We start from the raw sequence: 27,269 nt of genomic DNA, 5'->3' as shown, positions 1-27,269 counted from the left end.
TCTACAACTAGGAAGTATTACAGAGAAAAATGGTTTCTTACTGTAAGTTTAATCATTCTTGATTAATAAGTTTGTTACAACTCTAAAAATCCAAAGTATCACACAGGTAAGAAGTTACGCAGTTCATTAGTTTAATGTCACTGAATTAGAAGACCTCAGCTCCTGAGATGGACCAGTCAAGCAGTCCATTGCTAGAGAAAGCAAAGGCTGTGTGTGAGAACTGCTCTGGCAGCAGTGCTCTTATTCCTCCACCTGCCTGAAGAGGCAAGAGTGCTGTGCTCAGGAGCTGGGCTGAGCTGCTCACCCACTTGCCACACACATCTGTGTCTGTTCTGCCTAGTTTGTCTTATATAGGGGCAAATAAACAACTGAAGCTGTGTCCAAAGCCACAGGGGCACCTTTGTAAAATAATCAAATGCCATTTGTGTTTAGCTGTTAGTGTTTCACTTGGTGTTTTCAAGAGCATTTGTTATGAATACAATGAAGAAATAATGTTCTATTGTCCAAAATAGAGGGTATGAAGTGTCTGAGCCCTTCTCTTTGCTGCTGTGCCTTTCTGCACCTACTGCTAAATTGCAGCTTTTTAGGGAGGAGACAAGTAGTGTCTGAAAAACCCTCCTGTCTGCTGGATTGCTTCCCAGTGCTGTTTGCTCAGCACGGAGTGCCACGGATCAGTGTTGTAAAATGCTGTCAGCCCTCCTGTTGACCCGTGTTGTCATGCCAGATGGTTTAAGACAGAAGCTGAGGTAGGCAGGAAAGGTAAAATTAAAAAAGAGGAAAGTCCAGTTCCTCTTCAAGAAAAGAAACCCCTTCGGTTGTTGGTTAGGCAGCAGCGTAATCAGCTGGAAAAGGCAGCAGTGCTCCTGTGGAACACTGATTCTGTTGCTGTAGAGCAAAAGGGGTTGTTTCCTGTTGTTATCCTAAAAGCCAAGTCTGGGAATGATGGTTCTCATGGCAAAAGTGAAGCCAGGAGTTTTGCTGAGGAGACAAATCAGTAAGTGCTGCAGCTGAGTCAGAAAATAAGTGTTGGTCTGGGGAGAAACATCAGTAAAATGTGTGTTATGGGTCAGGAGAGGAGTGAAGGTTGTTCCAGTGTGCTGAGATCTATGATGCCATGAACTACTGCTTCAAGCTGTTGCTTTTGCAGACGTGAGAAATGATTTTCTGGCTGTTCTGTGTGTGATACGGGATGTCTGAGTCAGAGTTCATGGCTTTTTACACTGCCTAGTAAATGTGCCATGGCAAAGTGTCACATTGGGATTTAATTGGTTTTGCTTCTTAGGCGATCAAGTGTTCCTTGTCCATATTTTTATTGACATTTCTACTTTTGAAAATGAACTCATTTTTTTTCTTATTTAATTTCTGTGACATTATGCCTTTTTTTAATTTAGTTTGGTTAATCCAGTTTGCCCTGGTAAAACTCCTATATACCCTCACATACTACTGATTTAACACAATGTAGGTGTGTCCTTATTTTGGGGTGTTGTAAGGGATAATTGTGCTGAAAGTCTACTAGAAGGGTGTGTGTGTTTTTAACAAATATAATTATTATGCCATATAATTCACAGCCATAAGAGCAGTCCAGTTTTAAGGGGCAATGTAAAATTAATCACTCCTCTCCATGTCTTCCACAGAAAATAGCTGATGTTTTGTATGTTTTGGGACATGTCACACATTGCCTGCTTCAACAACAGCAGATGATGAGGCACTGACCCCAAGCCCTTATCAAAGTAAAATTTCCAAGCTGAAGTTGAATCAGAGTTGGTTTACATACAGAAAAAATATAATATATAAAAAATATAACGCTGTAGAAGAAGCTATCTCACAGAAGATATTAGGGAACCATTTATCTGCTTAGCCATCACAGGTGACTTGTAGGGTGAAAGCAAGGCTGCGGCACTTAGAGCCATTGCTTGCAGCATGAAGGAATAAAGCAATAGCCAAAAGAATAATTACAGAAGAGAAATATGCATTTACTGTCTTGATTAAGCAAATAAATCCTGCTTATAAGTGCCATGAACTTCCTCTGTACAGAAATATGCATCTCCACAGAAAGCACAGTGTGGATTTAATAGGAAGTTTTTGCTGTTGACTTTGAGGGAAGGTGTGGAAAATACTCCCTTAAATGGAGCTAGGTTTGCTTGCTCCCTTTGAGGACCTGTCCCTATTATTTTAATTAAAAAGCAGCAGACAAAATCTGATCATACAGAGCCTTCTCCAAACCAAACTCAAAGATAAATGTATTTTTTGTGCCCAGTGTAAAACTGACTTTAGCAACCATGTCATGTAACCAGACCTTCTGCAGCATGCTCTGAAAGGCAGTGTCATGGGAAAAGCAAAGGAAGCAATTGCAACATTCACTTTTCCTTTTTATTGCCAGAACCATGCCAGAAATGTTGTTAGGGAGCAACATTTAATTAAACTGTTATCAACTTAACTTTGGGGTATTTCATAATCTCACCCTTGGCGTTGTCGTTTTATTAGGAAAAGGCTTAAGTGACTATGAAACATAATGAAAGGCCGTGGGGAGGGCTCACACACCACGAAGCTGCTAATCCATTGGAGACTTTGGTGGGAAGTGAGCATTTTTCAACAGCAATGCAGAGCTTTGAAGGTTATCAGGACCTTTTATCTGCTAGTCAGCTTTCTGTGAACTTGAAACTCTGTCTGTGTGAAGTACATCCCAGCAAATACCCACTGAGCTTGAGGTGGAAAGACTAATGTATTGCTGCTTTTCCTCAAATGTTTTAGATCCTTTTAGCTGTTCATTTGCTTTATGTAGCATGTGGGAGCCTGAGTGAGAGTCCTGGACATTAAGCACAATACGTGTTCATGCTCCTGGGAGTTTATTGTGCAAAGTGTTAGGTGTTGTTCAGACAATGTGGGTTCAACACTGCAAATATAGAGATATATATCTGTCTTGACCTCAAAGTAAAATAAAAGATCCAGACTGATCCGGTAACAGCAGGAGTGCAGTATTTTCCTCTCAGGTTTGTTGTTTTTGAGTAAGAATCTGATCAACTGGGGACAAGCATATTATTTCCTATCATTTATTCTTTTTATTCAGCGTGGAAGTCTTAGCCATAACTGGGAAACAAGGCGTCTGAGAAAATACTGACTGACTTTGACATTTTTACTCAGTCTCTTTTGTTAAGCCTCACAAAGAGTAACGAGAGCAGTTTACTTTGTGAAGGAAGAAATAAACCCCAGGGGCATCCGAGAAGATAAAATTATTTGAAAGGAGGTTAATAGGTAATTTTTTTAAAAGCCTTTTGGCTGATTTTGGAGTTTTTGCTGCTGAACAGAGCTCCTTTGGTTTGAGTCTTGTCATTCCTAACCACACACTCGCAGTGATCACTCTGGGAGCTGCCATCTCAGTGTTTAGTTAAACTTGCCCATGTCAGGCACTTTAATACAGCTTTAAGTGACAGCAGTATTGGGCTGTCCCCAGCCTCATTTACTGCTGAATAATCATGTCATGCAAAGTCCATTACTGCCATTCTGCATCTGTGCTGCTGGGCTTGCCCATCACTAGCAGCCAACAAAGAAGCACAACATAAATTAGCCACTTAATTTAATCCAAAATGCAGCTGGAGCATTCATTAGGCTCCTTGAAAAATCTCATCTTAACTGTCAAAGCTAAATACTTTCACCAGTTGTTGCTTGTTTGCTGGTTTGTTTTTTTCTTAACAGTGAAAAGTTCTAGGGCTTTGACTGAAGTTTTACATCTTAATTTTTGGGGGAGGAATGGTAGGCTTGTTTGCTCTACAAATTTTTTCTGAAGATGTAGTGTCCACTGTGGTGCAATAATTTACATAAATACCAGTTCTGACTTTTTAACTGTTGTCACCGTGCCTTCCACAGAACTTTAAATACTGTGATCTTTATCAAGATCATTATTGTAGGGGGATAGAATATAAGTAAATAAAGGTAGTATAGAAAGTCATCTTACCCCCTAAAGAGTTGCAGCTGAACCAATTACTAAAGATTAGGAGCAGGCCTGATGTTAACAGGCCACACCTGTAGCCAATAAGAAGAGTGTTATAAAAGAGTGGATTGGTGGGAGCTGGAGTCAGTTGGCTGCTGTGAGGACCGGGAAGAGTCAGTGCCTAGAGGAGCGGCCTACAAGAAACATCAAGGAGGTACAAAACTCTAGTAATATGGAACCCTTGCAATGTGATGACAATAGAACTCTTGCACTATAATGACACCATATTATTGGTAGGATTAGTATAGATAGCACTTGCCAAGGCTTACTAAAAGGTTCCATAAACCAGAGAGTGCACACCTCTCACTGGTTACTTGGCTTGAGCCATTTCCCCACATCAGAGGTACCAAAATCTGCCATTCAGTGAGTTAACAGAGAACAGTTAACCCTGGCTGTGATCTGGACACTCACTGTGTCCAGGTTGCTCCTACCATTAGCAGCAGTTGAGTAAAATTTCAGAGAACATAATTACCTTTTTTCTGTGGGTGTTTGTTTTCTATTTATAATCTCAAATCCTCGCTTCCTCTCTTCCATTCTCTTATGCCCAGATAGCTGTTAGGAAAAAAAAACAAAATCAGTGATTTGTGTTTAAAATACCAGAACTGGGCTAATCAGATGCCACTGCTCATGCTACCAGAATGATGTCTTAATTGAAGCTCACTGGATAATGTCTGAACTGAAGTCCTCAGGATAAAGCAGCACTCCCTAAATCGTGAATTGAATTTTGTCTGCTCGTCAGCTGAGTTCCTCCTAACTCTGTTCAGGTGGAGTAGCAGCAGGATGATGGCAGTCACTGGTCTTGTGGTATTTATCTCCATTGAGGAATTAATCATGTGCCATTAATCACCTGCATGGGGAGTAAAACCAACTCTTGGACTTGGCAGACACAAAATCTGTTGCAGGTACAGACTTTGAGACAGAATGAATTTTACTTCTGTTGATACGACTGAAGTCAATTCACTCCTTTCTTCAGTCAAATATTTTGACACGATCTGAGTTAATCAACCTGCTCTTCAAAAAATACTGAAAAGGTCATACAAATTAATTTCCAATTTGGAAAAGAGATTTGCATTAAAAAAAACCAGGAAGGAGATGCATCTCTTACCTGAGTGCAGTAACCCGTAAGTTAAAAATAATTAGGACATGAGACAGCAAGTATCTGTAAATAAATAAAGAGCAATTTTCAGTAAAATATATGAACTCAGGTTTTACCCTCTTCTCAGTTAATCTAGAAGTAGGTATTGGGAGCTCACTTGGTGTTTTTCAATTAACAGAGAGAAAAGCTGTTTGATACAATCCAAGTGGTTCACCATGCATTGCAGGTAAACCTGGTAAATTGATTATCTGCATTTCCCAAATAATTTCACTTGCTTATTAGTGATAATTGCTGCTCATTAGTGAAAAAAAGTTGTAATCAATGTGTAACATCACAGAAATAGCAACAAAAAGCCAAATGTTCCCAGTGTGGCATATGTCTAAAGTTCTCCTCCCCTGGCACTTCACTCAGGCAGCTCTGTGTTTTATTGCATGGTAAGAATTTCTACAATTTAGGCTAAAAAATATTTTTTATAGTATGTTTTATGTCACATGGCTGTAGTTTTCTAAAATCTTTCTTTTAGTGCTATATTTTTCTTTGGAGAGGAAATTTTTTGGAGCGTGTAAGAGTATTCAGTGGTCCAGAGAGAAGTGCTTAGGCATTATTTTACGTACATATAAATATATATAAAAATTCATTTATAGTTTCCCATAGACTTGAAATGTTTCAGTAGAAAAGGTTTAACAGGGTACAGTTTGGCTGAGGAAGAAAATTTTTTTTGGATTGGATTAATTCAGACATTTTTTCCCTCTTTCACTGCAGCGTCTGTGAGCTGCTGAATAGCAGAGCTATTGCTGACATTTGGCTATTTGATTAACATACAAAGGGTTTTGCCTCATTTCATATCTGAATATTTTTGAATATGTAAAACCCCTTGTATTTCATGCTGTCTTACAAAAAAAGTTGTTTGCATTTGATTACATTGTTCAATCTCTAGTTTTAGGGTATGAAAAGAGTAGTTTGTGCCTGTTAGGGGGGAGCAGATGGTTTTGTTTCTTGTCTTTGAAGAAATCTTATGAGATTACAGAGTTCTTCAGCCAGTAGTTTTTCACTGGAATCATACTATAAACTGGGTTAGGGACAATGTTTTGGTACTGAATAAACCTATATAATAAATAAAATATATTTTTGATAGGAAATAAAGGAAATTCTAACTTCAAAAAAAGTTTCTGGACAATGTTGACTACATAGGTCTAAAAAGGTTCTTGAGTCCTGAGATGACTTTTATATCCAAATGATCCAGCTTTGTTGCAAATCAAGCAAAAATATTTAGTTGAATTTTTAAATGCAAAACTAAATAAGCTTCAGAATTAACCCCAGTATCAGAAGTTATTGCAGTTGTTTATTAATTCCTTTTTTAAAGGAAAGTAGGTTAGTACACAGAAACCAGAGGTTTGAATGAAAGATAAATATACATGGCTTCAAAACTATGAGGGATTTTTAATGTTTCCTTAAAAGCAGCATCTCTGTGGTCTAATGGGTAGGATTCTTGTAAAAGATCTTTATAATTAACTAATTATAATTATTTGTTACAAGATATAAGCATGCTATTTTTCCATACAAATAAAAAGCAGATAAGGTTATTAGAAATCTGCTTAGACATTTGGCAATTTTAACACTAGGCAAAGCTCTCATTTGGCAAGGTTGAAATAAAGTTCATATAGTACTTCAAAATAAATCATTGCACTATTCCAGAGACCTGCATTTTCATCTGGAGAGCAGCAGTGAATAATAAAATCAAGTTGTCTTTTTGTTTTGTAAGCTAGGCAGATAGGACATATTGGTATAAGGCAACTTAGAAGGCATTAAAAAGTCAGATTATATCCCCCTGAATACCCACAAAATTATTTTTGTGGATGCTTTGCCTTCAAGAGTATTTGTAATTTAGGAGAGAAACAGGAGTAATGTTAGAGAAGCAGAGTAAGGTACAGTGGGGTGTCGGACCAGTGCATGCCTTGAACACTCATGTGTTCATCAGCTGCTTGATCCATGTTTGGGAGTTTATTTAGAAAAAGAGAGAGCTGTTTTTTTTTTTTTTTTTTAATGAGAGATGTTTGGCATCAACATTTATTTTGTTTTGCTACACCTGAGATGTTTTCCAGGTAGTAAAATATTTTGTTCCCCTGGAGGAGCCCAGTGGATTTTTGGACCACTGACTTTTCTCAGGAAATGCACTGCTTGTTTTGACTGTACTAGAGATGAGCTTTCTTCCTGGGTACTTACTTCATCACCTAAACTTGCTCTAATTATTAGTTATGGAATATTGCCAGAGGAGATTTAGCTCACAGGAACAGGAGCACTTGAGAAAGACTGACAGGTGTGTGTGTCTGTGTAAAAACCTGATGATGCCTTCTGCAAAAATCCTGCAGTTTAGCCCCTATTGGGTAGCTCCAGTCATTCTTTAAGACAAGGTAATGTTTGTCCATGTTGTGTGCATGTTATGCAGCATCTCTTCTTTGGTAGCAACACTGAAGTTTACTGAAGTGGCAGACATGCCAGCAGAAGTCTGTTGCATTTCTGCATTGTGAGAAGTGGCCAGCATGTATGTGGGAAGCTCTGAGAAATCAAGTCTTCTCCATTCCTTCAAATCCCTCCTTCTTATCTTTAGTCATTTCATCCCTCTCTCCAGCTAATTCCCTAAAGTAGAGGAATGCTTATATGGGTCTCTTAATTGGTATCTAAAAATGTTTATTCTTAGGCTTTGGAAGTGTAATTAAAAAAAAAAAAAAGACAGCAAACCCAAATGTCTCTAGACAGATATTTAAACTTTGAGACTTTCTTTATCTCAGATGTTTCTGCTCCATTATTCATGGCAGAGGGCTTTATATCACTTGTACCTAGCCAGCCACAAACTCGTTCTGTCAATTTCAACCCATTTCATATTAAAGATTAATTAACAAGATCTGAATTTTCTTTTACCATTGTGGAAGCTTTGGGGAAAATCCTAGCATGTGTATGCAATTGGAGCACGTAGACCACACGAGCTTAAACAAGATAGTTGAGGTAGCGAAAGGATTCAGAGGGATTTACACAGGCTTTCAAAACACCCTGATGGGAGGATGATTTCACTGTTCTATTTCCTTTCCCAGACATTCTGGAAGAGTTACCTGGTACTGAGCCCAACACCAAGCTAGAAAGTGTAAAAGGGTAAGGTTTGATCCTGGGTAGATTTTGATCTTGCATCTGGAGAGTGTTTCACGCATCTTTGTGCTGTTGGATGTTTTTTGTAAAGTTTTGGGAATTAATTTTTCAGAGATTCTTTTAAAAGCATTTCCAGAGTTCCTTTTCTACTTCTGCATTGGGGCCATTCTGTGCCTGGTAGGGAAATGATGACAGCCTTCATTGCAGTTTGTTTAGCTTTTATCCACTGAATAAAACTTAAGGACTCTTGAAAAACCCCTATATCTTTCTCAACTATTTAAAGCAATTTTTTTTTCTGTGAGAAGAATTGGCCAATAATTCCTCTCTATGCAGGTCACAGAACTTTTGGAGTAAACTGTTCTCAGTTTCATAGAATTATTCTACTAAAAATAATTGGGGTTCTTTTCAGAAGTTTGGCCTTGGTTACCATAAATAGGTCTTGGATATCTTTATTTAAGCATTCATACTGGTCTTTATTAAAAAATGTGATAAATCTTACGGTAAGCTACAAATGTACGGCAAGAGTTACCCCTAAATTATTTCCTAAAGTATTAACTTACGGTTTTGAATCCACTGAAGCAAAAATACACACTTTAACACAGTCACTTAGTGAAGGTCAACACCCCATAAATGGCCTCAATGACTGGATGAATTTGGAGAAATCCACAGCATTTGATGGAGATGTCAGTTATGGTACTCTCTGTAAATTCAACAAATTCAGGTCAGAAATCATTGCAGGACGTAGTTTGGCTCATAAAGTTATGCAAATTTAGGCTGATTTCAGAATATCTGGAGTATGATGCTGTTTTTTTCAAAAGGTTAAAAACAAACAAAAAAGTTTAGGGGAGGAATGACTTACTACATAATTCCATTGTGAGACAGGTAGCAATAAAACATGGAGCAGGAAACAGGTGAGCATAAAAAACCATGTATTCAGAGAGCATCCTGGAGAGCATTTCTGATTCCTTGCAAAATGTCTGGTTAGAGGATTCACAAACCTCTGCCTGGGAAATATCTCCTTCAGACAAATAGTGCAGTTGCATTTGTGAAAATTCTCTTAGTGAGCTGAAGTCTGTTGTTTCCCAATAGGCATGATCCATGAAGGCTTTGCCTGTAGGAACACGTAGGTGGGAGTTGATTCTCTTGTCTGTATTTTATAAGATCTAATTCTGCATTATTGGAACATTTGATGTTCCTTGTGCCAGTCAAGAATACCTGGAAATTGATTTTTGGTTCTATAAGAGCCATTTGAGACAAAATATAAGAGGACGCCTCACACCTGAATGACAGTTCTTGTGTTTCTACTCTGTTATGACTCTTTAATTTTCTTGCATACTGCAAAGTAGACCAGAATCAGTCCCACTCTTTCTAGCAATTCTTGATTTACTTGTGGAATACTCCTCACAGGTGGACTTCACAGATTAATCCATAAAAAGCACTTCTTAAATGTTTGCAATTCAAAAATTATTCTAAACAAGATGGAAATACCCAGTAAGATTTAATAAAAGCTGCAAGTGAGAAGAATTGGGAGTTGAGGAATGTTAGTCTGAAAGGTTCTTGAATAGGGTTCCCATGCTATTAACATAGTATAAACACATATTTATACATATTTCTGATATAGATCACATACATAAACAAAATTGGTTTTAGAGGGAAAGATTTCTAAGCTGAGCGTGAATGTCTCATTCATCGCTAGCAACTGAATAATCTCTAAATCCTTTACTTAGGAACATTTTATTAAGTTCATTTCTCTTAGTTCACAGCTACCGCTTTTGCATATCACCTCTGCGTTCTCTGACAATATTGTTAAAAATGAAATTGATGGTAGCAATATGTAGGCAACTCAAAGAATCATGTTGTTTTCTGATTGTTTCTTAGAGTTGATATAAGATGTATACCCCTAAGAGGATGAGGTAAAAGAGGTCATCTGAAGGAATCTCCTCTCTAGTCCTGCTCAGAGAGGCAAAACAGATAGGAGCTGTCAAAGAGGATTTATGAAGAGCAACGTGGAATTGCAATATGTTTTCTTTGGCTTTTGCAATACCTGACAGCAAAGGAAAACTTCAAAGAGAGTTAAGATGTGCAGAGATTTTACCGAAATGCTTTCTTGATAATTTTGTAAACTGGATTTTTCCTGAATTGATGACATAACTATCTAAAGCTGCTGGAAAACATGAAGGTTACTCCTTTTAAAATGAGTAACTTCAGATGCAGGGGAGAGAGCAGTGCCTTAGAGCCAGAGGCATCAGGCTGGCCAGCAGGGAAGCCTTTTTGTGTGCAATTTCAGTTGCAACCATAAAGACATCTCCATGACATGAACTCTCACACTTTGTCCACGGCCTTGGGAGTGGAAGCAGCACGTTCTGAGTCTGTTCTTTGGTGTTCTTCCCCCTTTTGCTCTCAGGGCAGTGCAGCAGCTGCTGCCTCCTGCCTTGCCACCTGCCCGCCCTCGGTCTCTCAGTGCTACCCCAGCTCTTCGAAACATGTCTCACCCAGGCAGGAAAGAAAACTGGGTCACAGGCAAGCCCAAGTAGGCCAAGTTATTGCTATTCAGCTGCTTTTGTTTGAGTTGTTCTCTTCAGCGTCTTCAAGTCTGCTCATTCTTTTCATTAAGCTGTACTCAGAGCTGTGGTGTTTCAGCAGTGTTTGTTCAAGGCTCAGGACCTCTAGCTATGAGCTGTCCATCATGACTGCCACAGAAGGTAATGTGAATATTTTAAAAAGATGTGAGGCTGAGGGATACAGAAAGGGCTGCTGTGTAAAGCATGAGTCAGAAAACACTTGGCCATTACTGCTTGGCAGAGTGAGCTTTGTATTAAAATGTTGTGATGAACCAGAGGTAGTGCTTGCTTCTGGCACGGTATTTCCATTTGCAGTTTTTAAGATAAAAATCATGACCAGAAATGTTACACAGCACATCAGAAGCTGCCCTGTGCTGTTGGAATCACTATTGTGTATGACAGCTTCTGGCTTGTAAGACCCACCCAGGCAGTCTGTGGAGAAATGTTTATTACTGGTGCCACCAGACAGGCTTTTGTTGAAAAGGTTTGACATTGGTGTCATCTGTCCTTCAGCTTGCCACAGAGTCACTGTGTAAAGCTGCTCCCTTTCACGCAGTCAGGAAATAATTCAGGAGCTCCACAGTCAACTGGTTGAGTGCCAAAACCCTGCAGTGATTGTCCTGCTCTGCTCTGCACTGGGGTGTTGTGTGCAGATTTGGGCACCACAGTATGAAAGAGACATAAAACTGTTGGAGAGTGTCCAAGGAGGCCGTGAGGATGGGGAAGAGCCTTGAGGGGAGAAGAGGCTGAGGTTGCTTGGTCAGTTCAGCCTGGAGAGCAGGAGAATGAGGGCAGACCTCACTGCAGTCACAACTTCCTCCTGAGGGTCAGGGGAGGGGCAGGCACTGATCTCTGCTCTGTGTGACAGTAACAGGAGCCAAGGGAGGGGCCTGGAGTTGTGTCAGGGCAGGTTTATGTTAGATATTGGGAAAAGGCTCTTCACACAGAGGGGATTGGGCAGTGGGACAGCTCCCCAGGGCAGGGGTCACAGCTCCAAGGCTGGCTGAGTTCAAGAAGCATTTGGACAATTCTCTCAGGCACTTGGTGTGAGTCTGGGGGCTGTTCTGTGCAGGGCCAGGAGTTGGACTCAGTGATCCTTGTGGGTCCTTTGCAGCTCAGGATGTTCTGTGATTCCAGGAATGGACATGGCATGGGCTCACTGGGCAGCCTGGCCCACCACCCAGCTGCCCTCATGGAGGTTCTTCCTCACATCCCGTGGGACACTTGTCTCAGTTATTGTCTTGTTTTTTCCTTCTGCCCTGCACTGCTGGCTCCATCTTCTCAATAACCTCCTCAGGGTCAGAGATAATTTAGTATTTATTTTATTTTTAAGTCAATTTTAGCTTTAAAGTCATTATGTGTGTCATTCTGAAAATTCTTTTCCTATTGCTGTGTTTAATTTCTTATTATTCTGTAGATTATAAGAAATTCTGTTACACTGTATGATTTTGTATAACCATGCATCCTTTTCAAGTGGCGAGTTTATGGATTTTTTTTTCTGACAATTACTGTGCTTCACTCTTGAAAAAAAAAATCAGCCCATGGTAGGGGACTTTGAAATTTAAAATGCTATTAGTAAAAATGTGTATTTTTAGTAAAGGAGAGAGTGGCCAAAATTTATCTTCTCCTGAAGGATAGTACAACATCTACATAGCTTGTACATGTGCCTGCTTGCCTTTAAACGTGTGTTTATATCCCTCTGAGCTGCAATTTGCTTGTGTTCAAAATCCACCTAAATATATTAATACAATACAGAGAGATTGGACTTTATATTGGGTTTTGTATATATCAGCTGGGAGGCCAGGAAGAGGAGTACAAGAAGAGTAATTCTTGTGCTCTCAAACACTGTAAGAACACAATTAGGGTCTTTTATTGATGTCAGGCAGTATGTCAGTTGCTAAAGACTGAAATGCCCTCCTTCAGTCCTCCTGAAGCACAGGGCTGTGGAGAGGCTCGCAGACAGCAGTCCCAGCAGTCACACACCCAGACAAGCTGGCATTTGAGCAGCTCAGCTCCGGCAGCTGCTGCCAGCCTGCAGCCACTGCCAAGCTCATGGAGCAGATCCCTGCACGTGGGTGAGAGCTGGGAGCGCCCTGCTAGACATTCTGGGGGCTGGGGCTTCACTCTGCCTCAACACTGCTGCTTGCCTTGCAGCCTCTGAGCACCTGCACTGCTCACTGTGAGCAGCTGGTGTGATCCCTCCGCTGGCAAAGACACTGCAGGGTTGAAGGAAGAGTGGAGCTGCTTACAGTCACCATATTTACTTCTCTCTCTCTGCCAGCACAGTCTGGTTTTCCCTCTGATCATTTGTCCAGCCTAGACCTGAGTGCTGTAGTCGTTGTGGTGAGCAAACGTGCAAAACCTGACTGGAGGGGAGGTTTTGGGACGAGGGGAGGGACAGAGCACAGCAAGCCAGATCTCTGTCTCACAGTTCCACTGGCTCGTGGAGTAGGCAGGGAAAATGAGCAGAACAAGAGATGTGCACAAAGGTGTCCAGTCCTTCAATCCTCCCCAGAGCTGGGAGCTGTGAGTGGAGGTGGCTGCAAGGGGGGCACAGACTGGCACTCCTCTCTGTGTGAAGCACACTGTCAGTCTCTCCTTTTGTCACATCCATCCACAATGCTGGGTTGTGGGAAGGTGAGGCTTGGAACAAAAAGAAGGCAGTGCCTAAATACACAGTCCTGTGCCTGCAGAGACTTGTTCAGAAACTGTAGTACTTCAGTGGGAACACAGTGTCCCTTGTCACATCTTTCTCCATCTAAGCCCTTGTCCTTACCCTCTGAGTCCTCACCCTCCAGAGCCCTCCAGGCAGAACATCACTTTTCTAAGTGTATGAAAAGCAAAATACGTTGCAAGTTATTAACAATGATTTTCTGTGGTTTTCCTGTCACTGCTCTGACCACATATTTGTGGGAAAAAAAATAAATCCATAAATGCACCCCGGTTAAAACAGTAGCAGTCAAAAGAAACGGCACTTAATTATGATATTGCTTGACTTGCTGCAAGCTCCTGACAATGTAGCCATCAACAGTAACTGTCAAATACACTTTGGCAGCTCTGAGGTTAGCTTGAGATTTGAGTGGAATGTTCAATACCAGCAATTGAGCAAGATATTGGGAGAAATTCCAGTGACAGGGCTTTGTTGATAGGAGCAATGCAAGCTCTGAGATCAAATAAAACATCAGCTGGGAAATTAGGATGTTGTTATATTGTGTGTTAGTGATGCTTAGCATCTTAGGAATAACAACCCTCATCAGCTAAGGAATTACTAAAGCAGAATTAAAGAATGCTATTGCTTTATAAAGCCATAATAATTTTATGGAATAAACTTCTCAGACACTACCTTTATGAAGTTACATCTAAAATGATTATGTGACTTCTCCAGGGCCTATTGCACCTAATGGTCTTTGGATTGATTCCTGTGTATATGTGTACATCCTAAAGGAACCTTGATAAACTCTGCATGCAGGAAGTTTGTATGTAAATATCCTTCCCTCTGGTTCCTCCAGTTGCCAGCACAAAGTATGGCTGGACAAGGGCCTCAGGAGAAGTGGAAAGCTCAGCTGAGCATGGACTTTGCAGAAGTGGAAGGTCACAGAAGAATAAAGGCAGAATGGAAGTTTCACTTTGGGAGATTTTTCATACTGATGGTGGGGGGAAAATACGTTAGCAAAGACATTTTAAAAGTGCGGAACTGTGTGTGGTTATAAGATTTAGAATGAAAAATAAGGACAAGAAGGGAAGGTAACAGACTCAGAGAAGATGTTGAGAAGTGCCAAAAAGCTACCAAAAATTAAGATAGGAAAAAGGAGTGAGTCACCATTCTGGAGCAGGATACTACACCATTTCCCACACACACACTTCAGGCTGTCATACAGAACTGTGGAGCTCACACGTTCTGTCAGGGAGTGAGCAAGGGAACCAGCTGGAGGCAATCCTGTGCTGTGATGAGTCTGCTTCAGCAGGGAGGTTGGACCAGGTGACCCCAGCAGTCATCCCTTCCAGCCTTACCAATGCCATGAATTATACTTTCTGTGGGAAATGTATGTTTTGAAGGGTCTCTAGGACCTGACAAATAATTTATATCCTGCAAGAATGGATGTGGAGACCTAAGCACTGGGAAAATAACTTCACTAAAACAAAATCCTTCTGGAAAAAATGTTACTTAGTTAAAAACCAAATACAGTTGTAATATTTTTCAATCTTAAAGCTTTTGTTCTTTATGCTTTGGAGCTTTTTGCATCCCTAAGATGTGTAGTAGAAGTTGGAGATGCTTGGAGCTGTGATTTTCAGTAAGCAAAAGTGACATAAAGACTTGATGGCAGACCAAGTAGATGAAGTTTCAGATGTTAACTTGGAGGTGTCAGTACCCAGCGCTCAGGTGGGTATAACTGTAAGTTCAGTACTGTGTGCACTACTTAGCAACAACTGCAACATCAGGGTGTTACCAACATAACCCTCATACTTTGGATACAAAATACAGCACTGTACCAGCTAGCAGGAAGAAAACTAACTCTGTCCCAGCCAAAACCAGTAGCTGTTTTCGCCATTGGTTAAGTACTGAGGCACTAGCAGGCAAGGGTGCCATAAAGAGGCTTTGCACCACCTAAACATGCAGAGCACTGAAAAGGTTTAAAAACCCTCTTGCTGTCCCACTGGAGTTTTCTTGCAGTGTGCTTTTGCAGTTGGTTTCTTCAGTGTTACCCCACTGCCATTCCTTTTCTGGTGGCTGCATGGGTCACTGCTGATGCTGTCCATGGTGTGTTCTCCCTGCTCCCTCATTCACCGTGCAGGAGAAGCACTCACACAGCCCTGACATCAGGGTTCTCTCTTGAGCAAAAGCACACACAGACAGGGGACATTGGGTTCCAAAGTTTCTTCCCCCTGGAAGAATAAGGGGGGAAATTGTCCTGCCTCATTGTGCTGCAAAGTTTTGGCTGTTCATATTCACAAATTCCTCTTGCTGTCCTCAATCTCTATTTCATTTTCAGTTTTGGTGGCAAGGGCAGAGCTTTCTGTGTTCAGAAACCAGTGGCTGCTAGGCTGCTTGTGGAGCTAAATGCTGATGGCTCATGGAGGTACAACTGAGCTGGTATGTTTGGCTTAGTGATGAGTGTCATTTTTGGCCTGTGGACTTCTGTACTGAGCCATAGATGACAAAAAACCAGAGGTGCTCTGTGGGGTGCCAGCCCCCTCCCTTTTAGACATGATGTGGTGGTTTGGGGGGAAGGGAAAGAGTTTCTGTGAAAATACCTGCTGCTTCCCTGCTTTTTCTGCCAAGAGCTGCTCATTGCTTTTTTCTGCTACAGCTCAGTTCCTGGGGTACCACAACATTCAGGGCCATGTGCAAGGCCCAGGAGGAGCTTGCACAAATCTTTAGCTTTATATCTCAGATCTGCAAGCTTTCACATGTGACTAGGGCAAGAGTTGATCTTGTTCAGGTCTAGCTGTTTGCCCCATAATTTCACAGCCTATTACTATGATACCATTTCTTTAGTGCTCTGATGCGTTTTAGTAGAAATGTCCTCAACAGTGGACTAATGTAAAATAGAAATCAAATGTTTCAGATTGTTTAGGGGTTTTTTTCTCTCCACCAGCTATCAAGTTTCTCTCCTGTGGGACTTCTGCTCCTTAGGGGGCTGTTTCTTAGCTGCTTATCCCTTTCACACATCAGCAAAAGTGCAGGCAGCCACCAGGCAGGAAGATTACTGCCAGAGCATCACAGTCTTAGACAGCTTTACCCTTTTATGATAAGTTTTTTTTCAGTGAGCTCATTGTCTAAAATATCACCATAGATTTTTGGCTGTCAGCCTCTATTACCCAGATAAATTTTTTCCCTTATATCCACACTGAAAATTAAGTTTGGGGAGGGAGAAAGAATGGCCTTCATATTTATCTTTCTCTTATACTTAGAGACCTCAAGTTAAAACATGTATATTCAGATTGCATCAAAAATTAATAGGCTAAAAAAGAAAGCTTCATATGTAATTTTAATTCTTATTAGTATATAATAGAAATGTATTACAGGTTGGCATACTGGGTGTATTTTTGCAAGAGTAGAAAGTCTTGGAGAAACTTAGAATTGCTGTAATAAATTCTAAAACTGAATCGTTCAGCAAGGAAAATTTGTGCTCACACACAGAGAACTGATGAGATTTAGGGAGTGAATTTGGTTAGTGACTGACTTTATCCATCTTGGAAATAAAAGGAAAATAGATAAACTTTTTAATAGAGTTGGTTTGTCTTACTTGTAAATTGTCAATACAAAAGAATTTGTAACAAGATTTCTTCTTGAAAGGAAAAGGTTACCTCTCATCCCTTAGCTTCCTATGGGGCTGTTTCAAGCCTAAAATTTAATGAATATGTTGCAGTGAATGTACTTAGATATGGCTTTGAGAGTTTGTTAGATTTGAGTTCTGGAGGTAGCTGGCACAAATCCCAAGTTCCCTGCAGATAAACAGAAAAGATAGTTTCTTAGGATACCCAAGTTAAAATTAATTTACCTTCGGAATTAAGATCTTGCTGTTTAAAAGTGCTAATGAAATTTTCACTTTATAACAAGTAATACTTACTAAGGACATTGGCACCTTCACTCCTGCTGTAACCATAGACAACACAAGACCTGTGTAAGGTTATACATTTGGTTTTTTGATTGTTTGGTGTTTTTCGCAGGTATCTCTTCACCATTCAGTTAATTTTATTTGAGGATATTTTTTCCATTACTTTTTGATTGAGATTTCACCCTTCACTCACCAACCTAACACTGAGAGCTCAGCCTCAGAGTTACAGCACATAGCTTTGCATCCCTTTTCATGATGAGTGATTACACCTAATTCATTGCTTCATTTCTAATCTCATGCAAAACCAGTGCCAGTGTAGCATTAATGCTGTAGAATCAAGTACTCAAAATAGGTCAGTCACACATGTTGGACAGTCTTTCTTTGCTTTTCTGTCTCCTGTGTATGCAGGAAATGATCTCACCAGTGTTAAATGCCAATAGTCAAACAATGTAAATATCATGCAGTTGTAATATATAATGGGCTGCATCTATTTCACTTTGAATTCATTGAAATCCTTGTGCTGTGGAGGTTTCACTAGTAGGAGAAAATTATTTTGTTGATCTTTATTACAATCGGAATTATCGAACAGTGCTTCCCACGAAAGAATCACTGTGAAAACTGTGAAATGTTTTATGAACTTCTGCCAGCAGAAGTCAGCTTGCTTTGTTTCCAGTCTGAGATGGGAATCTGTGCCATTAACCTTGACTCTGTCCTCTCTGTAAACGATAGCAGATAAAAACTTCTGCTTCTGGTTTGGGAACCTAAGAGTCTTGAATCCCTTTTAAAAGGGAAATTCTATCCAGACAGACCAAAGTCTTAAGGAAGAAAACTCAGTATCTTTTAAAAGTAGCTGAGACTTAGAAAAAAACATGATATTTTATGTGAAGTAATCCATATGCCCTTAAAGATGTTGAAACAGAGTTGTCTGGGTGGGTTTATCTATTTCATGTATTTGCAAAGACTTCTTTAGAGGTTAATATGTTTATATTGCATTTTGTCACGTTAATCTCTGCAATGGAAGAGACAATATCCTTGTGCTTACAGAAAGAACAAGGGTCTTGACTTACTCAAGGTCAAAGAAGAAATTTGTGAACTGTGCCTTGTAGCATCTCAGCCGTTTCTCTCTGCCTTAGCACAAGCCGCAGCATATGGCAGAGAATCTGTGCAGTAGGTTTTTGCAAGTGCAAGAAGAGAGAAAACTCTTGGGAGAGTGGAATGTCTGATGCTGAGGCAATCACAGATTTTGTGGAACATGCAGGCTTTTTTTATTCTCTTCATGAATTAAATTTAGAATGCTGTATATAGTTCAGTACTTCTGACACATAAATCTACCTATATTGAGAAACATGCTTTAACTACTCTCTTTTATCTTATGGGAATCTCTATTTTATTGAAAATCTTGATATTGTGGATGAGGTTTCGATGTCATCCTCCTCCATTGTTGTGTGTGGCACTTTGAGGCTGCTGAACACCAAAGAGAGTTTAAGTGCCAAATGATACTTTTGAGGTTCACTTCAGAAGTGAGGTTCTGGCTCTGCAGGGTATTCCAATACCTTGTGGAATTGAGGTGTGGCAGGAAAGGCGTGGGCAGGGCATGGAGGGATATGCAAACAGTGTGGCAATGAGGTCACAGCACCCAATTTGCTGCCTTTGCATGTCTCAGTTTTTGCATGAGGACAAAAAAACCCCAAAGCCCTGCCTGTAATCTATTGCTGCCCTGTAATCTATTGAGGAAAAGCTGGCTCTGTGCACATGGAAAGGTATTGGGTTTCATGTGTACCAATGACAAGATAAAGGGTTTCCCATGTTTGTTTGTAGCATGTTGTTACCTGCAGTAATGCAGAGTGGGTTCTTTTAGGAGAAGGGGGTGAGGAAGGTAAGGGGGTGCTGGGTGCGTTTAGGGCTTGTGCTTTTTGGGCTGGGAGTAAAAATTTCAGCATAAAAATTAATCTGCACCTTTATTCATGGGGGGCTTTTCTTCACAGAGCAAAGGTTAAGCAATGCATTTGTATGGTAAATGTCATAATTTCTCAGTTGGCTTGGTTTGAATAGTTGGTAATGATTCTCTGTGATGCTTGTGACCGCATTGAGATTTTATTCAAAAGCCATTGAAATAAGCACAAGGGGGAAAGTTACTATTTTTGGTTTGTTACTGTTTTGTATAGGCCACATGCTCAATGCTGTTCTTCATATTTGAAATCCCTTTCAAAGATATTTCAACTCAAAACACACAACAGAACCAGAGGATCCAGTGATTATGGCTGGTAATGATATTGTGGATTTAGGTGTTGACAAAGCATAACATAATCTGTTTTAATTAACTAATTTTTTTCCCTCAGTAATATGGTTATAATCATACTCAAGGACCTCATACCAGCATTCTTCCTTTTATAATAAAGTCAAAAAGAAGAGACCAGTTTCAGCTTATGTACAATAAAAGAACTACCATGTCCTTTAGAAAAATGTGTCCACCCTACACTTTTTAATCTCTAAAGACATACATGTATGCTTCAGTGGGTCTTTCCACATGCAGAAAGCAAACAGGGTAGAGACTGTAAATTTTAAAGAGCAAGAGAATTAAAAAACCCAAACCCCCAGTACCTGGAATATAACATGTACTTTTTTTTATCATGTACGTGAAATTTAACTGTGCTATGAGCAATGGGTCACCAGTAGTAATTTTGTGTTTTATAATAGCAGCAAAGGAGTGAGATAAGCTTAGAAAACTTTGTATCAGGTTGGAAAATAAGAAACAATCAATAGCATAATTGAGAATGGGCTTTGTATGTAGCAGGGCACTCAGTGCATGGGGACTTTTCTTTGGGAGCTCAGCCTTGCAACAGGCACCATGTTCTGTGTGAGTTTGTCTTGGCTTTATGTTCTGAGAAGACCTTTCTTTCCATAATTTTTATTAAACAGTCTGCATCTAAGCAGTTTACTACATTACTTTTCAGCACTGTCGTTGTATTTCTCTCAGTAGAGGTTGTTGATTTTCTGCAGTTTGAATGCTTGGTGAAATTCATATTCCGTAGTCTTAATCCTCCAGTGGATTATCCAAGAATATCCATGGCAGTTTATATTTTGGTTTTTAGCAGAAATATTTTCTTGGCTGCTCATTAAATGAGGAATCCTCTCCCGAGAGTATTTGTTCCAACAGACTGTAATTGAGGTGATGTACTTCACAAGGAATATATGAATATATGTGAATAAAGAGAGACTTATCATTTCAGTCACACTTTAGTTTACCTTGGGAAGTTAGTTTCAGTATGTAAATACGTGTATGCACCAGCTGATGCGAATCCTTGAGTGAAGGGGAAGGAATTTGCAGTTCTCTTTTATACACTTTGAATTTCTCCAGGTTTCTGTTCTGTGAGGGCCCAAGTGCTTTGCAGTGCTTGGCTACAGCCATCCCCAGATTCAAGCCATTTTTGATGCTCCTTGTCTCAGCTGTGTTACCTGTGCTTAGCACAATAGTGAGGTTAGATCAAGGCAACCATGAGGAGATCTTCACAGTTTGCAGAGAAGGACAGGTTGCATTGCTGTTAGTAAGAAGGTGAATTTTAAATAAAGCCAGTGCAGAAGATTAAAGAATGGAAAAATGCCAAACTGATTATATTTAAAGATGTTAGAGACAAAAAATGGTGGAATCCAATACATAAATAAATATTTGCAGGATGTAAAAAATGAACAAAGGTGTCTAGAGGAATGGAGTGCGGGTAATCAATAAGTACGTCTTTAAATATGCACTGTACAAAGTAAACAAAAGGGAAAGAAAATATTGATCAACATGTGTTGAAAGCTGGTGACAGGGATTAATCTGACTGCACAAAAGACTCAGATCTTCACATAGTTGTTTTAGTAAGATAATATTGTCTGGTCTCTGAATTGCTTTTATCTTGGTAAGGGCTTATCCTAAAGCATCTTTAACAAGGCAGTGGTCGCTATTCAAGACTAACAAAAGAGCATAGCTGTATTAAACTCCCAATTTCTCAAAAAGAAATAGCAACAGAAAAAATAAAGTATTTAATGAGGACTTCTGTTGAAAGAAAATCAAAATTAAGCCTAGTGCACGCATTACTTAAATCAATTTCTTTTCATGAACAGATTTTTTAATTGTTATTTATATGGAATGTTTGAGTGAAACTGCGGTTCATAACTATGTATGGTTTAGTTGGGGCTTAGGCAGTAGGTGCTGACATCAGTATTCAGGCAGAACAGGTTAACAATTGCTGAAATGAAGAGTTTTTGAATGAGTTTCAGTGTGATTACATCAACATAAGAATTCAAATTTGTTAGATATGTTTATTACTGTGGAAATGGAAGGTGGGTAACTGTGTTGGCACAATTGCTTTTAACAGCAAACAAATAAATAAAACAAAACAAAAGACATTAAACTCCACACATTTAGTTCAGTGCCAGTAAGGATTTACTGTTTAGATCCATATCTGTTTAGATCCAGATTTTGTACCTCTAGTGAGGAATAGGCCTAAAGCTGTACTGGAATCACACTTACTGCAATATGAACAGGATTTCCTTTTGAATTACAATTTTTCCAGCTATATTTTAGACAGGTGAAATATCTATTTGCTTCTTTTTATTTTTAAGATAGTGTTTTAGAAGCACAATTTTTAGAATTTCAAATTTAAATGATGGGGAAATGTCAGCAGAAGCTGAGGATATTTTGTATCTTAGATCACTGTGGTGTCGTTTGAGAGACCAAGTAGACAAGTAATTAAAAAATCAAGATTTGATATTGTAATTTTCTTTTTAATAGCTTACAAAATAATAACTGGGTCTTACAAGACACAGATGCTTGTGTTTAAGATTCCAGATGTTTAGTAACAGCACTGTGATATTCATTCTTGAAAAATTATTAATTAGTACTGATTAGAGTACTGCACATAGTCTTTAGTGATTTGCCTAGATTTACCTTGGTGTTTTCATACAATATTTGTTATGAACCTGAGAGTTACAAACTTGGAGCTGCTGCCACCTACTTGATATGTGTGCCTGGTGTTCACAGCCACGGGGGTGCCTAGGAAGGAAATGTGGGTTTGTCAGCATACAGGGCTTGGACTGTGCTCTGATAATCCCATGTGTTGGCTTTCCACCTGGAATTTGTGGATGAAAATACTGGCTTGTACATTGCATGCCTGGAGAAACTGCTCTTTAAAAATAGCAATCTGTTTGGCATGTTCACATTTTGAACTAGAAAAGTGGTTGGAAGAATAAACATTACAATGCTTAAGGAGCTGTTGAAGTGAATGTGGGAATCTCCAGTTGCTTAATCAGCTCCTGTCTGCTGTCATCAATAAGAGTTTTCTCTTATTTCCTTAGCTGTTTTCTTTTTTCTTTTTTTTTCTTTCATTCTGTTTCTGTTTTAAAGTTATTTAGAATATTATGAGATTTATATAGAAAATCTTGGGGTTTTTTAAAAGTAAATACCTATCAAAGCAATATCTGGTGCTTCATAGCAAAATAGTCATTGGATTCCAAGCAAGTTCACTGAGTTGATTTTTTATTATGGCATATTTTGCATAAGCTTCAGGACATGGGAGCAAGGCATTGTAATCAATGCCGTACTCAAATCAAATCAAAAAACCTCACTCATTCAAAGCAAAAAACCCTCACATTTTTGGGGTAACTAAAGAGAACTCTGACTCTTGTGGGACAACAGAAGAGCTTGATTGTTCTTTCCTTAGGCCAGAAAAACTCCGTGGTGGTAGGGCTCTTTATCCTATTGATGGTAAAATCTTTGTTAAGAAAAGCTGAAAAACAGCATGTAGGGTGGAGAAAAGGTTAAACTGTCCGGACTGTCATTATTATATATCTCTGAGTGTACTGGGGCCATTTTCTGAAACTTCTGAGGAGGCCACAGCTGCATGAACCTTACTAGAGGGGTGGTTCAGAGAAGCACCCATTCTGTGGAGGAATTATCCAGGCCAGACCTCCAAGAATCTGTCCATCATTAGTGAAGCCATGAGGTGCTGCAGCTCCCTTTTGGCAGGTGTTTTCTGTGCTTCCCTAACGTGCCCTTTGCTGCCCACAGAGAGCGAGGAGGTGTACCAGCGCCAGGTGCTGTCCATCGCCTGCATCGTCTTCGGCATCGTCGTGGTGGGCATGCTGTGTGCAGCCTTCTACTTCAAAACAAAGTAAGAGCCTTCCTCTGCTGTGTCTGGGGTTTAGCTGCTGTCCTTTTTACAGCCTTACAGCCCTTCAGCTTCTCCCCTCCTTTTGACATTGCTGTTATCTCTGGTCCGGCTGCAGCAGTTCCCCATGGCTGCACTAAGTCCTACCAAAACATAAACAGGAGCAATACGTGTTCTTTCTATTTTCTGATATCACAAAAGAATAGATTGTGTCATATGCACTTTTTTTTTTAACAGTAATAATTTTGTGTCATTTACCATCCCTGCAATAATCACTTTGCTCTTCTGAAAATGATAGTTTAAACACACCATCTCCTTTTTGCATTTCATTTCATATCCCTGAATGTCCATTTCTCTATGCTACGAACAAAAGTTAGAAATGCAGAAACAATTCCTCTGCAGATACCTGTAACCTGTAGTTAATACAGCAGCCTGTTGATGAAGATGCATATGAGTGCCTGTAACACAGAAGCACTTTGACCTATTCAAGTAGTGAAATCATCTGGACCAAACTATTTTCAAGTGAAATGCTGTCTATTCTTTTATCTTCCCAACTGAATATAAATTTATAATATTTATTGTTATGTGTGCATTCTTAGTTGCGAAAACCTCATAGCAGTTATATGATGTGCTTGTCAGTGCCCCTGTATCAATAGATATGTTCTGTATGGTGGTCATCCTTCATTCCTGTTCCAGCTGGAGTTAATGAGGGAACACAAATCAATATTAAAAAGTGCCTACACGAGACTAGTCATGGTGGCTGAGCATCAAAAATGTGAAGGATGGCACTATTTAAAAGTTTGGATGTTGATCTGAAACCCCCTTTCTGGAATTTATTTTAATGCATAGGAAGTCTAATGAGCATTGGGTTTTATTTAGAAAAAAATTTTAATTGACCTTTCTATCTTGTGTGGGGGGAAGTCACCTGGTCTTTTTTACGCCTTTTTCTTCCCTTCAAACTTCAGGGGTAGGCCATGAGTGAAGATTTGAGTCAGTTCACGATTTTTCTAAATTATTCTGATGTCTTGAGGGATTTTGTTAATTGTTGTGTGGACATCCAGAGTGACAGTGATGCTAGCTGGGAAGGACAGACTGGCAGGACAGTTCCTCCCTGCAAACTCCTTCGTTGTAGTGTAAATGTGAGCAGAGACAGCCACTCTGGCACTGCCATTAGGAATGTCATTATGCATTTTAGATCTGCACATCTCAGAAGAAAGAGTGAGTGAGAATCTCCCTAGAAAGGCTTGAGGGTTTTGCTGATGAGGAGAGTTTCAGAAAGGCAGGATGGGACTGTCAGCAGGAGGAACATGCAGTCAGGGGCTGAGCATACTGAGAATAAGCAGCCCCTCTGTTACTCACAGTGCCCCCCCTGCTCCTGCACTGCTGTGGGGAGTGGTGAGAGCTGGGTGGGAGCAGCCTGCAAAACACCCTGGCTTTGGTCAGCTGGTGAGGAGAGCTAAGTCTGAAAATAATGAGTGGAAATAACACTTGAAAGAGGAGCTTACAGGACAGGAGTGCATCATGACTCAGGGGCGGGTGGGGGTGTTGTGTCTGGGGCACTGTCTGCATTATTGATATTAGAGTGGCTGAGAAGAGCTGAAGTGGGCTGGTGCCAGACTCTGGGAACTGAAGTTTGGAGAGTTAGGAGAAAATGAGCACCTCTGGTTCATTCAGGAGGCCTCAGAGTGTACAAGGGAGGCTGATCAGTCCCTCACACCCTGGCTGTGGCTCCATCTGGTGCTGCCCAAAGAGGAAATAAAAGTGTCTAGGCTGGGTGTCATGGAGCCCAGGTAAAATTGGTAATGTAACATTGGCCAGTGTCTTAAGGATGCAAAACCCAACAAATCTGAAGTGCCTCAACACTTACCATATGTTAGCTTTGAGTCAGCAGGTTTTTGGGAGCTTCTTTATCAGGCATATGGACCCTGACTGTGCTTAAGAATTATCAAAGCATTCCTCCTGCATGGGGGTTATCTTGGGGTTTCATTTGACGTACAAAAAATTTAGAATATTGCTAACAGATATAGAAACTCTGAATAGTGCATCCATTAAGAGGGAAGTTTCCATGAAGATCCTGACTTACTTAGTCTGACAATTCTATAATACCAGCTGCTAGAAATAGGCCTATAAGCCAGTGAATTAAAAGTCCTTTTTTAAAATAGACTCAATCTGAGAAAGTTTAGGACTATAATTAAACTCTCTGCCCTTCCAATTATTCCTTTTAGGTTAATCAAGAAAGTGCTGGAAGTGTTAGCAACAGATGAAGAGTACAGTAATGGGCTGCCCTTTACAGCTTAGACTTTTACAAATGACTAGTGACTTTATTTCTTGCTGAAGTAAGACCACTTCATTGCCAAATAACTCTAAAGTAGAACGCATAAGGCCCATTTGTTTTGAAAACAAAACTTATAAAATAAATTTATTAATCAGCAAGTAACTTTGAATTATTAATGATTTCTAGTTTTATAGCTGTGCATCCTATAGTTTGGCCAAATGAATATGCATAAACCTGATATTAATGTTAGGTTGCATGAACATAAAAGGAAATTAATGATTGGATTGTTTTTCTCAGCAAATTACCTTCAGGAATTTCAATTGTAATGTTAAAGACTGCAGTAGTGAGGCTGAATTTTTGCAGTTTACTTACACGTGTTTATAAATATAGAAACAACTCTATTCATTTTTATAAATAAATCCAAAAATTGCTTTGTTATTTTCCTGATTAAATTATCATTTTGTATGTGCATGAGAGGTTCCCGAAATCTGATGCTGTGATCGTGTTTCACTGTCATTGTTCATACCTTACATAAAGTCCTGCAAAAAATTCCTGAAGATTCCATAACCGTTCTGGAGACCAAGCAAGAGGTGGTTCTCCAGTAGGACATAGGAATAGATGTGCTAATTTCCTCAGTGGATGTAATTTAGCTGGTCACAAAATAGTTGTTCTTAAAAACGCTAAAGTTGCTTTTATGAATCTCCCCTATTTTATGAGAATTTTATGAGAAGCTGAAGAGCTCATTTAGACATTTTACAAATGAAATTGTTCAGTTTCATTGGATTCAAAAATTAGCGGATATTAAAAATATTTTTAAAAGAGGTGTTTCAGACTCAGCTGACTAATTTAATTTGACACATATTCATTCAGATTATATATCTATTCAGATTATTCCAATATTCTACCAGTTTTGGCTAAAGAAAATCTTGAACATTTTTGTGAAATTATTTTGAGAAATTATTTCCTCACCTACCTCTATTCATAGATTTTACTAATTATGAGCTCCTAGCAATACTCAAAACACGCCACTCATATTTGTGACATGGTTACAATATAAATTCATTCCTTTCCATTTGCTCCAAAATAGGATGCAAGTACAAAGCCTAAGAGGGGCTCAGAGTCCTGGATTTGTTATGGCTTATGACCTGTACTCAGGAAATGAGCTGTAACAAGTACTTCCAAGCAGGTACTTACAATTGGTTGAATTTAAGCAAATGCTTACATTGTGTCATACTGAACCAAAACGAAGGGACTCAAGAAATATTAAAGCTATGTTATTAGAATTGAATATCTGAACTGTGATACTTCTCACCACTTACTTTCAATTTTGAGGGAACTTGTCCTCTCTCACAGGCCCCTCCACTGAACACATAAGTCATTTTCCTCTGCTTTCGTATATCTTCTTGCAGTAGACAGAGATTCCACTGTGAATAAGAAATTAAAATTAATTTTATACTTCATTCAGTGTCAAATTCACTATCTGACACAAAATCCTTTCA

General features: G+C 39.6%; 1 protein-coding gene across 2 annotated transcripts in view; it reads left to right on the top strand.

Annotated features, from left to right (window-relative positions):
• NRG3 (neuregulin 3) overlaps positions 1 to 27,269 on the top strand; it is a 390,407-nt gene that overhangs the window by 336,289 nt on the left and 26,849 nt on the right. For both annotated transcript variants that reach the window (XM_030950824.1, XM_030950823.1), the window contains one exon: positions 23,396 to 23,498. In XM_030950824.1, coding sequence (XP_030806684.1) covers positions 23,396 to 23,498 — 103 coding nt within the window. The remainder of the gene's footprint in view (positions 1 to 23,395; positions 23,499 to 27,269) is intronic.

Source organism: Camarhynchus parvulus, chromosome 6 (assembly GCF_901933205.1).
Source record: "Camarhynchus parvulus chromosome 6, STF_HiC, whole genome shotgun sequence".
NCBI lineage: Eukaryota > Metazoa > Chordata > Aves > Passeriformes > Thraupidae > Camarhynchus > Camarhynchus parvulus.
The sequence above is the reverse complement of the archived record's forward strand: the minus strand, read 5'-3'. Positions and strand labels throughout refer to the sequence as shown.